The 16,299-nt window shown below is 36.1% G+C and overlaps 1 protein-coding gene across 4 annotated transcripts in view; it reads left to right on the forward strand.

Annotated features, from left to right (window-relative positions):
- The window catches only part of znf385b (zinc finger protein 385B), a 139,096-nt gene that overhangs the window by 103,357 nt on the left and 19,440 nt on the right, over positions 1–16,299 (forward strand). For all 4 annotated transcript variants that reach the window (XM_016523648.1, XM_016523646.1, XM_016523647.1 and 1 more), the window contains one exon: positions 9,571–9,681. In XM_016523648.1, the coding sequence (XP_016379134.1) occupies positions 9,571–9,681 (111 nt within the window). The remainder of the gene's footprint in view (positions 1–9,570; positions 9,682–16,299) is intronic.

Consider the following 16,299-nt stretch of genomic DNA (forward strand, 5'->3'; position numbering starts at 1 on the left):
TGTGTTTTGTGTGCGGCAGTCGTCCGCGAGGGGCTGCCGCTTTACTTTCGTTTTGTGTTTATTTTATTAAAGTTTTAAATGTTCGCCGGTTCCCGCCTCCTTCTTCCCGTGACTACGAACTTTGTTACATACGTATATATATATATGTATATATATATATATATATATACACACACACACACACAAAATGGAATTCATTCTGCTTCCTGTTCTTCAAATTTTTGTTCAGCTTCCTGTGTGCGAATTTGATTCTAATTCCAGCTTAATTTGATTCTAATTCCAGTTAAAATGAAGTAAATTCTTAAATTCTCACCGATCTGTTGAAAAACGCACTGTTTTTATGGCCCAGCACCCAACGGATTGCACCAAAAATAAACAAATAAACACGGCAGAAGCTGTCATAATTACTGCTTGACTGTTGGTGCAAATCAAGAGGTTCTCCGGGCTGCAATCACACCACCGCAAAATTAGCGTAATTATACCATCTCCCTACAAGGCCATCAAATGAATTATTTTCTCCTAATGAAACTAATCACAGTAGTCTCTGTTGAGCTTTCCAGGAATGGCATAGGCTAATTATAGTTAGTGGTGCGCATGATTTGCGGGTATTTTGGAGGTATCGCTTGATCAGCGCTGTTGTTTGTTTGTCCCTTATACTGAATTCACCTCTCCTAGCTCTCTTATCATTGTGACTCCCCTCCAATCAGCATCTATGCTTCTGAGTTGGGTCATTTCTACTATGCAGTACATTTCCATGTGTCTACCTGTCTTAATATCTTGAATAAAACATTACACTTTGAAATTAGTTTTCTTTCTTCACCAGTTTGGTTTGGGCATATGCTACATTTTAAGTTTTAAGTTGGTTAGTTTACTAATAACCAAATTATAAGGTTTTGTCCTCAGTTTCACTTCACATCCAGTCAGTCTTTGGTACTATCTTTCAGGAAGTGACATAATTTTGGACGGTAAACAACAGCACAAGCTTTAGTGATATCTTCATTTTAAAAATTAAAAAATATTAAAAATGAACTTCAGTCGAATGCCTCACTTTTATCCCAACATCCGTGGAGTAAACAGTCAAATTTAAGTTTCTGGAAGTTTGGTATATCCTCTTTTAAATTACAGCATAAATATGATTATTTATAAGTTACTGAGTTTTGAAAGTACTGCATAACAGGCATGACTCAAGAGAGATTCAGAGGAAAGAGAACTGCCATTGTGACATAAAAACAAAGAGTTGTGCGTGTGTGTGCCCTGACATATGCCTCTCCTGGCACACCGTCAGAGCTCACTGTTTGTGGAACATCATGAGCAGGTGTCCTTATGTATAATTAGTGCTTCCTCCACTCCACATGCAGAGAAGCCTGCAAGTCCTCCCAAGCTGCTATTAACACAAGCCCACCATCTTACTAAACACGATATCTCAAAAAACACATTCTGCCTCTTGCAGATGATAACAATATGATGCACACTAGGGATGAGAATCATGAAGAATTTAACAATTTGGTTGTTAATGGTTCCACTAAAGATTCACAACCACACATTTTTAATTAATACTTTTATTCAGGAGGGATAGTTAAAATGAATAAATAGTGACAAAAATATGTATATAAATATTAAATATGATATACTATTTATATTACATATTATATAATATTTAATATTTATATAAATATATAGATTTGTTTATACAATTATAATTTTCAACAAATGCTGTTCTTTTGAACTTCCTATTCAAAGAATCCCAAGAATGTATGTATCATGGTTTACACAAAAAATATTAAGCATCACATCTGTTTTCTGCTTTGATATTGATAGGAAATTATGTTGTGCACCAAATAAACATATTAGAATGATTTATGAAAAATCGTGTGACACTGAAGACTGGAGTAATGATGCTTAAAATTCAGCTTTGCCATCACTGAAATTAATTAGTTTATAAAATATATTTAAATACATTTTATTTCATTTTAATTTGTAATATTTCACAATATTTTTTTATGAATATTTTTTTTTAATTACAAACAAAAAGTAAACATATTGGTAACAAATTTGAAGTAAAACTTGCATGTGATTTTTATTTATTTTTTTATTGTTCCACATTGGCGGAAGAAAAATGTTAACCAAACCGATTGAAACCAGTTCTGAATAAGAACCGATTCCTGATGCTAATGAATACAAATCATAACAACAGTAAGTGGAATCAGGCTAATTTGTGAAATATATTGAATAAATCTCTGCTGTGGAGGCAGTTGCGGCAGCATTGGATAAAGAGGAGTTAGTCATCAGTGAGATTGTGTTTATGTGCTTGAGAGCACTGCGCCCGATCAGGAATCCCAGCATGATTACAGCGGCCACATAGTCACTCTTTGTGACTGAAATCAATCCTGCCAGAGTCACAACAGACTGAGGCCGGTTTGTGCTCAGCCAGGTGTTCTCAGCCATGAAGAGAAGCACCACATATCCATCTGCTGTGCTTTCTGTGCTTCAGAGACGGTCTCTGCCTGGCCTTGGCAAGGTCACAGCTATCGACTCACTCCAAGATACTCTTGCTATTACAGAGCTACAGACATTGAGGGAGCTCATAAATAGGTTCAGAGACAGCCAGAGAAAGAAAAAGGAAAGATTGTTGTATTGTCAGTGTTGTCCCTGAGAGATGCCACAGTGGACATTACCATGAACTCTTTGCTTCTTGGGCTGTTTTCTCTTTCTGTTCGAACTAATGTCATGGCTTGGCAACAGATTGAAGAGAATTTTATAAGATTTGCATGATTATATCAATCAATTATTCTGCTTTTTTTCATTTATGTGCTTTCTTGGCATTGCAGGTGATCTGTGTGAGTGCACTCTTTCTGAATGATATTACTTTTCAAAGTGCATGTTTGTTTACTTGTTAGATTTTTAATTATGTCAGAATGGAGGTGAATGGCAGGGAAGTGTAATTTAAATTCATTTGACAGTGACTGAGAGCTCTTCACTTCCACTCAAGCTAATGTGATTAACAATGCCTGATTGACAGGTAAATCTCATGAGATGGAGCTCCGCCCGCAATGCCTGCCATCATCATCATCTGTGTTTGTATGGGAGGTAAAAAAAAAAGATGGAGTGAAGAGTCAGAACAGACTTGAACAGAGACATAAATAAGAAAATAATATGCAAGATGTGGTGAATCTTGACAGGTCAAACATACGAAAGCAAACTTTACATTTGAATTTGTGTATTTTTAACTGGTTTAAAGATAAATTAATAAAAAATAAATAAAATTGTCACGTTCATGTGATCTTGTGAATTGAGTGAAATTTATACAATAGTATTCATTGTATAGTAAGTATGCATAAAAAGTTTTGTGCATTTGTTTGATTTTCTCCATTTTTGATAAGGAATTTTTAATAAATCATAAAAAAAAATTCAAACAAACCGTACAAAATTTATGGAGGGAAAAATTATTGTTACAATTTTAATAAATTATCAAATTGTTAAAATCTCATGAATTTGATTGATTTGGCATACGTTTTTATTATTAAAAATTAATTGCAAAATTCAAACTGAGAAAACAGAATTTGGGGGGTAAAGGAATTTCATAGGGCACTACAATAGCCATTTAGTGTACTATTTACAGTTCTGATGGTTTATCATTTATTCATTTATGTTTTTGAATGTTATTTCTGATTTCAGAGTATTTTGACGTTTGACATTTAAAACCTGATTGTCCATTTAATTTAAAATCACATTGTTGACATTTCAGATTTGTAATCTCTGAGCAATGTCAGTACAGACTAATTCATATTCATGAGCTCATATTTTGCCATATAAGGACATTGCAACCCATCCATCTTCAGTTTTCCCCTTCTGTTGAATTTATTCCAGCACCACAGGTTGAGCTGCGTACCGTACGGCAGATTTTTAATACACATCAGGGCGCTCCAGCCACATGCCGAGGAAAAGCACAACAACAGTCCCACCAGCTGTATCTTCACTCCTGTCCCCCTCCATCTCCCGCAGTCATTATATCTTTAGCCTGTAACTTCCCTGCACTGATAGCTGTTGTGCTTGTTGTGGTGGGAGAGCGAGATTTTAATTACAGATTACTGCTGTTCAGCGTCATGCACAACAGGTAGCATGTCAGAGAGCTGACAGACTGCAACTATGGACTTTGGATTCTTTAAAAACAGGATGTTTGTGGGGTGGTAGGGGGCATTTTCTGTGCTGTGGTTTTGTAGAGTTGGCCGAGTGATGAGGAACTGCATTAGTGACCTGCAGAGGTCATGAATGGATGGCTGCTAGTCTACTTTACTGTCCCCTAATCAAATAGAGAGGATGGATCTCTTATCCAAGGATAAAATGGCTTCAGCAAAATGCAACCAAGTCCACTTAAAAAGGTGGTATGGGTGGTGGATTCATAATTAGTCCAATAGCTATCTGACTTAACAGAAGTGAACTGTCATTGATGACATAATTTGCATATTTGTAGCATGATAACATGTTCCTGAAAAGTGTGTGTGTTTGTGTGTGTATAGTATTTTATGTTTTTTTTAATTATTGTTATTATTTTACAGATCTTTTTGTGTGTTTTTGAAAGAAGTATTTTATGCTTACAAAAGGTGCATTATTTAATCAAATATAGTCAAACCAGTAATAATGGATTTTTTAAAACTTTTTTTATTGTATTCATGTATATAGTTGAATATATGCATTTAATTATATACATTAATATAATTTTAAATATTAACATAATGTCTATATACAGTGGTGGCCAAAATTATTAGAACACTAGTATTTTTACCAGCTGATTGCTGGTAAAGCTGGTTTCAAGTCAGTTATTTTTGCTGTAGCATGTCAGAAATATCAGTTTACATTTCCAAACATTCATTTAGCCATTAATTGTAATAATCCAGTGAGATTTTTGTTTACACAAGGAGTCTGACAACAACCAGTGCTGCACACAGAGATCTGATCTCATCATCATCCAGTCTATATATATATAGCAGTAGCAAGTTCCTGTACTTGCTTGCAGCAGCAGCAATAATCTACAACTACATCAATAACCAACAGCAGCAGCAATTCAGCAGCAGCGTAGCAGATCTGTTCCACCAAGACGAAATACATTAACATTGTCATATCCATCACCATGCTAAAATATTCCGAGAGTTGTCATGATTGAAATATATATATAATTAAAATGTATTTTTGTGAATGATAGCTGTGCATAAACTTTCTTTAAAAGGAAAAAAAATGACTGAATTTACTATGCATATAGTACTTAGATTTTCTTCATGAAATTAAAAAGTATTAAAAAGTATTATTCACTCAAAATTCACAAATGAAATGAAGAAATTGGCTACTATCCCATTGACAAAGCTGTCAGTGCTAGAAACCAACAGCGCAGGGACTTGCTGATTTTCAGTGATCCAGTGATTTAATTGCTGTCACTGTGAAAGGGGCTTGAGACGTCATTAAGCTAAACATCTAGCTGGTTAATGTGGAATTCAAAACATTTTAGTTAAATAAAGTCAAGGCTTTGGGTGTAATCCATCCAGCTTGAAGGGTAACTGTCGTAAATACTTAATGGACCAAGTTCATGCAAACTCTTATCAGTAGTGAACAGAATTCGCTGTGTAGAGTTGACTCCTGTTTACCCAAGCTCATCAGTTATTCAGAGCTAATCAGCATGAGATGCGAGGATCAGCAGGCAGGCAGTGTGACAGCGAGCGTGCGTGTGTGTTTGAGAGATGGAGAGAGAGAGCGAGAAAGAGAGGTGTTGCTGTGAGAACAGACCTCCACTTGCTACCGGAGCGCGCACCACACCACGTCTCTGTCTGTCTCTGTCTCCGCTGGTCTCTCTTTCGCTTCTGATTCCACACAAAAGTGTGCTATGGACACGTTCCGTTTGCTCCAGGTAAAATATGCCAGGATTGTGTCTGAAGTTGAATATGCTGGGGTTTTTCTGTCTGTCTATTAAGTGAGCTGTGAAATGCTTTCCTGCTTGGAGAGACGGCTGTAGTGAGTGTGTGAAATGGTTAAATGACTTGGAGGCAAACTCAGAAGTCAGCTCTCTCGTGCCAGGGTTTCATGCATGGCTTCGAGAAGTAGTGAAACACTGTGCGTAATCCTGTTGGACGCTGCACAGCACATATTTTAGAGCTTGTTAAATTTTGTCCGTTTATTTTCTTGTCTCATTAAATTCTCAGATCCATGAGCATAGATTTGGGAGACCATATGAACGGAAACATGTCCCTACCACAGTTAGAAACTGCTGAATAGTCCTTTATCATTATTGCTGCTGTAATTGTATGTAATTTAATCGTTACATGTTTGTGGCATATTTTTATTGGGTAAATTATTTTATCCATAAATATAAATGAACAGGGACACTACTTGCTGTTACAGTTGTTAGTTGTTATTCAATGAAACTCCAGCTCTGAAGTCTCATTCTCCATTTTATTTACAATACTGTTCAAAAGCCCGGGGTCAGTAAGTGACAGTAAATAATATGTATATGTATTTGTATAATGTTACAAAAAATTTCTATATGAAATAAATGCTGTTTTAACTTTCTATTCATCATACAATCCTGAAAAAAAGTATAATTTCCACACAAAAAAACCCAGCAAATCAGCACATTAGAATGATTTCTGAATCATCATGTGACACTGAAGACTGGAGCAATGTCTACTAAAATTCAGGTTTCCATAACAGAAATAAATTACATTTTAAAATATATTCATAGTTCTTTTAACAGGCAATAATATTTAATATTGTACTGTTTTTACTGTATTTTTGATCAAATAAATGCAGCCTAGGTGAGCATAAGAGACTTGCTTCAAAAATATTAAAAATTCTGACAGCTTCGCTGATGACGTGGGGCATGTCAATGACATCACATGTTTACACTTTTTTTTTTCTTTTTTTTTTTAAATGTTATCAAATGAAGTTTTAGAGCCATGCTGGAGGGAAAATAGCACACAGATCTGATAAACTGATGGTAATTCTTCTATAGTGTTATTTTGGAGCTTGACAGTTGTGGTAACTATGAACTATAAATGAGATGTGTGAAGATTATTCAAAAATATCCTTTTTGGAGGGGGGGCTGTCACTTTAAACCTTGTTTTTGATTGACACATTTGCTCTGGCACAAACCAGATGTTTACTTTTACATGTCTTGTTATTGCTTTTAAACATGTAAAAAACTATTATTATTTCAAATTATCTAAAAGAGTCTGTTTGGATGTTTTTATTCAATGTTCAAAAGACAGAGGACAAATACCTTTTTATATAAAAAGAGAGTCTTGAACAGACTTTTTTTCTTTTGTTTAGATGAAAATATTCATTTGATTTTAAAACATGCTTGTGAATGTTAAAACCAAACCTACGCTGAGCTATCCCTGGATCGCAGTAATAAAGTGTATTTGTTGTGTCATTTTGCATTACGAGCATTCAGAATTTAATTGGAGAAAATGAGGACATATTTGTAAGGTTTATAAAAGGCTTTTGTTTGTGTGAATTTCATTTTATTTGCTTGAATGAAGGATAACTAGCTGGCAGAACTTCAGAAGCTGCAAGTGATCAAGTCCACAGAGGTGCTTGGATGCTCTCCTGTTCTGATGTGGCAGAGATCACGTTTGCTTTCCTGTCTTCATCCTCCTTGGTTCAGTAATCAGAGTATCTATTTCTATCAGGTAGAGCCCAGGAGACCAGCAAGGCTGCCATTGATTCTCACCATTAAATAGCTGTCTTGCCTGCAGCTTGGGATCCTTATGGCTCTCATTTTCACCTAGCGTTCAGGGTCGTAGAGACTGACTAATGCAGGGGACACTCTGCGTGTGTCTGATTCACTCTTTTCTAATGCTGATTTCATACTTTACACATTATACTTTTTGGTGCGTTCATCAATGCGACTGTATTGTGAGTACTAGCAGCAACTGTGTCCCACTGCAACTAGGTAATGAGTCGGGACAAGAAGATGCCAGCTTTGCTGTTTTATTCATGTTTTTGTCACTTTAAATTTACAACCAAACCTTTACGTGCACAGAACACAGGCTCTTGCATCCTGATGATATATTGCAATGAAGCAGTTGTAGAGCAGAGATGGAATCTCAAAGCTAGTTTGCCAAATCAACGTGACTCGACTCTGACTAGTCAGCTGACTTGGGCTCCAAATTAGAATCTTAAGGTTTGCAAAGAGGAATATTTTTTGCAAATTTTATGATACAAATCTCTGTCACACTTTTTGTTTGGTTGGTTTGTTTATGCTGTCATTTGCTCCTATATTACTCAGTAATCTTATTCTAGTAAATCAGGAATTGTTTACTTACCTTATTTACCCCAAAATGGTGCATATTAGTACCTAAATAGTACATATGTGAACCTGGACCACAATTCCAGTCATAAATAGCACGGGTATATTTGTAGCAATAGCCAAAAATACATTGTATGGGTCAAAATTATCGATTTTGAAGCCAAAAATTATTAGGATATTACATAAAGATCATGTTCCATTAAGATATTTTGTAAATTTCCTACCGTAAATATATCAAAACTTAATTTTTGATTAGTAATATGCATTGCTTCATTTGGACAACTTTAAAGGCGATTTTCTCAATATTTAGATTTTTTTTTTTTTTTTTGCACCCTCAGATTCCAGATTTTCAAATAGTTGTATCTCAGCCAAATACTGTCCTATCCTAACAAATTTCACAAAATGGACCCTTATGAATGGGCTTGTGGTCCGGGGTCACATATTAGTACCTTTTGAAAGCGTACAACCCCAGTAACAACATTTTTAATAATGTGAAACATGAAATAGTTCTGAAACAGGCTTTTTAGAACTAACCCAAAGCATATACATCTAACATACATTATTATGCTAACCAAGGCTGCATTTATTTGATTAAAGATACAGTAAAAACAATAATATTGCAAAATATTATTACAATTTAACATAACTGTTTTCTGCTTTAATATGTTTTAAAATGTAATTTATTCCTCTATGGCAAAGCTGAATTTTAATCCGTATTTATTCAGTCTTCAGTGTCACATGATTCGTCAGAAATCATTCTAATATGCTGATTTACTGCTCATGAAGCATTTCTTACTATTATCCATGTTGAAAACAGTTGTTTCATAATTTGGTGGAATCTGTGATGCATGTTTTACAGGATTCATTGTTGAATAGAAATTTGAAAAGAACGAAAAAATTTTGTAACATTATAAATGTGTTTGCTGTCACTTTTGATCAGTTTATTGCATCTTTTATGGATAATGGCATTTATTTCTAACCCCAAATGACTTAAACTTTGTCAGGTTATGAGAAATGCTTTATACGATTAAGTGTGACGATAAGCATGAAAAGATGCTAAATTAACATCATTAATAGTAGTTCACATCTACAAATTTGACAGATTACCTTTATACCAATTGCAAACGGAGCATTTTTTAGTGCACGCTCACTTCAGAAAACCCCTTTCACATCAGCCAAACGATTCAAACTCTGACAACAAACAGACTCTGGTCCACGCCAGAATCTCTAGTGTGAAAGCACCCTCAAGTGTTCCTCTGCTCTTTGTCTTCCAGATGGACCCTGTCCAGAAAGCAGTAATCAACCACACATTTGGAGTCTCCATTCCTCCCAAGAAAAAGCAAGTTATTTCTTGCAACATCTGTCAGCTCCGTTTTAATTCAGATGTGAGTACAAAAAACAAACTTTTCTCTGGTTATTTGTGTGTGTTTATATGAGGACGTGTAAATGTTTGTCTTTTGGTTTGTGCATGCGCCGCGTCTCCTTCCAGTGTACCCTTTTCTCTTAAATATGGAAAGAGAAGTGATCTTAGCCCATTCCAGTTCTGCCTGTGTAAAAGTGGCTGTTATAGTGCTGTGTTTTGCTCTGCACGCTGATGGCTGATTAAAACTAGCCCCAGTACAGCCGTTTAGGGTGCAAGTGGCAACGCTCTTCATTAATCATACAAAACAAGGTAAGTGCACTAATGTATGGTGATTTTAACAGACGTGATGCTGCCAGTTCCCTCAGCCAGCTTTTAATGAACACTTCTCAGCCATTTTTGACAAGATGCATGCTGGATCATTTGAATGGTTTCATTAAATCAATTGTTATGTTTGCTGTTTTTCAGTGCGCTCTCATTCTCTTCCTTTACCTGTGTTGATTGCACCCTAAGTCATTGAGTCCATAATACACACAGCAATTCAGCACAGATACCACAGTACACCTTCAAAATACATTTTTGATGTTGTTAGTTGAATATACAAAGCCTATGTTTTACATATAGTAGGGAATCAAGGATAATTTCTTATTCAGAACCATTTCATTTTTAGTAAAAAAAAAAAAAAAAAAATTGGAATGGTTCCAAATTATTTCCAAGTTATGTTTGGTTTTATTAAATGTGCTTGATTCCTGGCTCATGAATCATGACCAATTGAGGAAGAAAAAAAAACATGGCAAAATACAAAATAAATGGTCAATTCAGTTGTGAACAGGATTGTGTGCCATTTGAAATTGAATTGAGATTGCCTTTTAAATTCTAAGTCAGTTCCGAAGTAGAACGCCGTTCAAATTTGAATTCAAGGAAATGAATTGATCAATTGAAATTCAAAGCAATTCATTAAACTCTAATGATTGCTTGACCAAGCCTTGTTTTAAAGATTTGAAAACAATTGAGCCTTGAAGATTTGTTGAATGTTATTCCGGTTCCACTTCCTGTGGGTTGTGATATTTTCAGTTTAACTCATAAATTTAAAAAGCAAGTGAATTCTCTTCATTCTGAATTTTTCAAAACCCTGGTTGTGAGCTTGCAGTTTAAATTGAATATGAAGGTGAAAGACTGTGAGAAAGAAGACATCAAAAGATGACAACACACCTTTAATTTGCCTTGCCATTGTTACACACTACAGCAACATTGTAGTCTGTTTCATGAATTATTTTTTCATTGAGGGACTCTTTTGAAGAGATTACTTTTGATGAATCATCAAAATGACTCACAATTCACTCTTAAACCACTTTATTTATTTATTTAAATTGGATGAGAGAGAGAGAAGTGTGCGTGCGTGCGTGCGTGCGTGCGTGCGTGTGTGTGTGTGTGTATATATATGCACATACATACATACAATGGTGGCCAAATTTATTAGAACACTAATATTTTGTCCAGCTAAAAAAAATGGTTTCATGTCAGTTATTTCTATCTTCTGCTGTAGTGTGCCTATGGGAAATATCAGTTTACGTTTCCAAACATTCGTTTTGCCATTAATTGTAATAATCCAGTGAGATTTTTGTTAACACAAGGAGTCTGACAACAACCAGTGCTGCACACAGAGATCTGATCTCATCATCATCCAGTCCGTCTGGAATGACATGAAGAAACAGAACAAACTGAGACAGACTCAATCCAGAAGAACTGTGGCAACGTCTCCAAGATGCTTCAGTAAACCTACCTGCAAAGCTACCTGAAAAACTATGAAATGTAAACTGATATTTCCTACAGACACACTACAGCAAAAGATAGAAATAACTGACTTGACACCATTTTTTAGCTGGTGAAAATACAAGTGTTCTAATAATTTTGGCCACCACTGTATATATGTATAATGTATATGTATGTATATGCAGGGGTGTCATGCACTCATTATTTTTGAGGGGGCACCAGTTGGAGGGGGGGGGATTCGTCATGTGACACTACAGCACTTATATTTTATTTATTTTTTCCTTTTTATTCGAAACATCTCCAAACGCATTAACTATATCATGAAATATCTTGATTCTCACCTTTATAGATTGTTGATCTATGATGGTCAAAGCAACCTAATAATGTAATATATTAACTATGCATAAAAACCTGTCTGTTTACTTAATTTCCAGATATGGGTGTCATGCCATAACATTTTTAATACGACTGAGTTTATATTTAATGTGAATTTAACATTGAAAGTTAATGTGAATAAAAACATTGGTGCCCCCTTACTTTGAATGGGCATGACGCCTCTGTGTATATGTATGTATGTGTGTGTGTGTATATACACTAGTCAACATTTGAAGTGGATCAAAACCTTTCATCAAAGTTGTCCTTAAACCTAAAATCAAAATGAGTTTTTGTCTTAGGACAACTTTGATGAACTTTTTTGATCCACTTCAAATGTTGACTTCTATATATACAGTATATAGTGCAATTAACATCAGTTTGTTGGTTTGTCACTCAGCTGCTGTTTATGATTTTCCTGACTTTTTGTAATCTATAATAGATTTTCATGCGTAATGTCCCAAATAAAATGTGGCATTGTTTACTCACTGGCAGAGCAGTAAAATCCCAGCGTTTGCACTAAACAGTACCGTTGTGTTTACGAGTGCGCATACAGGTGTGGGGTTCTGCACAGAGTTCGCTGGCAGAGGCTTGTGTTGTGTTGTTCTCTATGGGAGAGGGGTAATTACTTACTGTACTGCCATGTTGTTCCACTCTGTCTTGGCATTGATTAAGCCATTTAATTTAAGATGAATGGCACAGGGTGGCAATAAGCCCTGGCTGACAGAGGGCTCCCACTGCGAACGGTAATTGAGAAAAGGTTTCTCTCCGAGTGGAAAACAGACGCAGGAGCACCATTGTGCATCTGTTTTGTCTCCTTCAGGTCTTTTTCATCTTTTTCATGACAAACAGGCAGGAATGCAGCACAGGAACCCGGGGAACCCCTTTGGACTTCTGAGCAAAGGCAGACGTGGTCCTGTTGTCTCAGTGGGGCGGCTGCTGGGTGTCCCAGTCGGCCTGTTGTTCCCTCCTGCGGTGCATAATTGCTTGATTGCTATAGAGTTTGAAACCGTTTTCCAACACAGCCAACGTGCTTCTGAATTGAAGCGACTGCTAGAGATTAACTTGTCTCAGCTTCCTGTTATCGTCTTCCCCCCTCTCTCACTCCAAACAAGCACAATAAAGCGGAAAGTGAAATGACTGCCTTTCTCGGGATAATTTAAAACAGTTTCCTCTTGCAATCTCCCATTTGAACAATGCTTTAAAGATTAAGTGGTGTATCTGAGCTAGCGTGGGGCGAACAGAAGTGTCAACGGATGTTCCCCAGACTGCCGAGCTCTTTGATGCTAATTCTGGGTGCATGTGTTGCCACGTTGTGATCTCCACCGATAGAGCTGTCTCTCCTGCTCTCCGTGCTCCCTGGAGATGCTCATCTGCAGGCCCAGTCCAAAGCACATCTTGCTTAAGTGGAAGTGATGCTCTGGTTGGCGTGTCAGAATGAATCAGCCCGCGTCCCATGCTTACCTTCGTTCTCCGCGGGCCTGAAGATGCCGTGTTTTTAGAGCGCTGTGCTGTTACCATTTTATGTTCCAGGGGAACAGAGATTCGCACACGTTATACACAGGCAAAATGGCTCGTATCAGTCTCACAGCTTGCTCATGTAGATTAGCCATCGCCCTCGGAAGCTACAAACTATCCGTGGTTTTATTAAAGCTCAAACGCCTCTTCGTTTTGCCACAGTCCTGCGATGTAATTTAATCCCATATTTAGTGTACGTTCTGGACTCACTGTGTCATCCAATCCTGTTGCCAGAAGGGAAAAAAACATTGTGTAACCAAAGGTTGAGCACATCCTCGGCCAAGCTCTAATGAAGTTTTGAGGGAAGCAGTAGTTCCACTCAGTGCTTTTGTTTCCATAATGAGTCCAAGTGTGCCGCTGTGAAGTGTCTAATGGGCTTTTCAGTGAAAATACACCATAAACAGATTAGATAAATAGGGTTTGATATTCCTCCCTGCTTGTTCTGTGAAATATTCCCATAGTGGTGTAAAATAACAATGATATTCAGATTCGTTTGGACTTTAAAAACACTGTCTGGTACATAGATTTTGTTTTTAATAAAATCATATTTATTTAGTTCTTTACATAATTTATAGCATATTAGTATGTTGCTATAGTATTCATATTTAAAAAATATTGTATTCTGCTATTTCTATTATTTCTGTAAATCACTTGTGTAATCTATTTATGTAATCTAATTTGATTACATGTAATCTATGTAATCAAATAACTTTTAATAAAATGTGTGTAGTGCATGCTTGTACAAAACATCTGAGTAGTTGCTAGATTTTTTATTTTTTATTTTTTTGTCATTTCTAGGGCATTCTAGGCAGTTGCCAGGTTGTTTCTTTGGAGTTGCTAGAATGTTCTAGGTGGTTGCCGAATGTTTGGTGCCAATGATTAATTTTAAATTCAAATTTAAATGTAAAATCACTGCATCCAAGCTTTCTGTTCATCAAAACATCCTGAAAATAAAATGTATCATGGTTTCCAGAAAAAAAATATTAAGCTGCACAACTGTTTTTTAATATTAATTATAATAATAAATGTTTCTTGAGCACCAAATCAGCATATTAGAATGATTTCTGAAGGGTCATGTGACAATGAAGACTGGAGTAATGGATGCTGAAAATTCAGCTTTGCATCACAGGAATAAATTACATTTTAAAATATATTAAAATAGAAAAATGTTATTTGAAATTGTAATAACAATTTTGTTTTTACTGTATCCTTGGTGAGCATGAGAGACTTTTAAATGGTCATGTAGCTGCTGTCACACTAAGTATTTTAACTCCACATAATCAGGCATCATGAATGTGACTTGCTGGTGAGCATCACCACTGCTGTTGGGCTAATGTGTACAAATGGACACACTCGCACGCATTACATGTTCCCCAAGTCACTATTGATTAGCACTAATTAATGGCTCACATCAATGTGTGTAAAAGCCATTAAATGCCATTTATGTCCATTATGTTTTAAAACTTTGCCAGGCGTATAATTACGGCCTTTAACTGTTCAAACCCGCCACGCAATTTACTGACCCCGTGCAAGTTTATTGTTCAACTCCAGACTCTGAAATGCCTCATATAAATGACCTTACCATTAATGTGTTCAGCATTTTATTTTATATGCTTTCCACAAACTAAACATGCTCCCATTTTCTGTAGAATGCAACTTTAATGCCGTAATTACACTTCAGGCAGGGCCTGCAGGCAGCTGACAATTCTATAAATAGTTTTTGGTTTGATATGGTGTTTTTATTTCATATTTTAACTCCGAAATCTTGGCCCTCTGTTTAGCTGTTAAAATAAATTCTTGCAGATGTGACCTGAATAAACTCTGCGAATGTGGGAAAATTGACGCTGAATATTCAGCTTTTCACTCTACTGCCTTTTACAAATACACAGAAACTGTTTATACTGAAACCTTTTGTTTCCTGACAGCTTTATCTTTTTTCAGTTACATTACATTGTCTGAGTTTTTTTTTTTTCACCTTTGCAAGGTGTGTGTTTTGAAGGTTGTGTGTTCTTTTGAAGACTGCATAAAAGAAATGAGAATAATGGCTGGCGTACGCTCTTAGGTTTCCCTTATCTCCTGTAAATGAGCTGTTTTATCTCCATTTGCGCTCAGCGTAACAGAGAAGCCCCGGCCATTTCATTTGAAGTTACCTGATCTGAAGGTGTGTGTCCTGCTGTGATGTGACATTAGGTGAAGTGGTGGCTTCCCTCCAGAGACCTACAGCCCTTATGTGAGAACATGCCAATATGGCAGATAACCAGCACATCTCATTAAAGCTTTATGGTCTCTTATACATGCTGTGTCATTACAGATGCCACACCCCCGCAACACGTGTCTCTGTTGACCTGTTGTTTCGTTGCTTGACTAACGTTACCCAGCAGCATAAAGAGATCCTAGTCTCAAATTTCCTGTTTACACCTGGTATTAAGATGGTGGACGTTGCTAAATTTAAACAGACTCGTTCTTTGCACTGTAATCTGTATATTTATTTGTATTTCTTTTCCATATTTGTATTATATGAATGATTTCTGAAGGATCATGTGACACTGAAGACTGCTGAAAATTTAGCTTTGCCATCACAGAAATACATTTTCTATCTTATATTGTAATAATCTGCACAATATTTTGGTTTTTGCTGTGTTTTTATTAAATTAATCCAGCTTTGGTGAGCATAGGAGACTTTTGGACAGTAGTGTAAGTAATTGTTTTGGGGGTTTTTAGAGATGTTGTATTTAGTGTTGGGCAACGATTAATCACGATTAATTGCATCCAAAATAAACATTTTTGTGTACAAAATATATGTGTGCTGTGTATATTTATTATGTATATATATAAATACACACACATGCATGTATATATTTAATATTATGTATTACTATTATTTAAAGGCACAATATGTACGTTTTCGCCGCTAGAGGGCGCGTATTCAAAACAAACAAAGAAACAAAGGCGTAGTTTGATGACGCCGTGACTGAGTGTG

The sequence above is a fragment of the Sinocyclocheilus rhinocerous genome, unplaced genomic scaffold (genome assembly GCF_001515625.1).
Source record: "Sinocyclocheilus rhinocerous isolate Xijiao unplaced genomic scaffold, SAMN03320098_v1.1 scaffold1802, whole genome shotgun sequence".
In the NCBI taxonomy this organism is placed as follows: Eukaryota; Metazoa; Chordata; class Actinopteri; order Cypriniformes; family Cyprinidae; genus Sinocyclocheilus; species Sinocyclocheilus rhinocerous.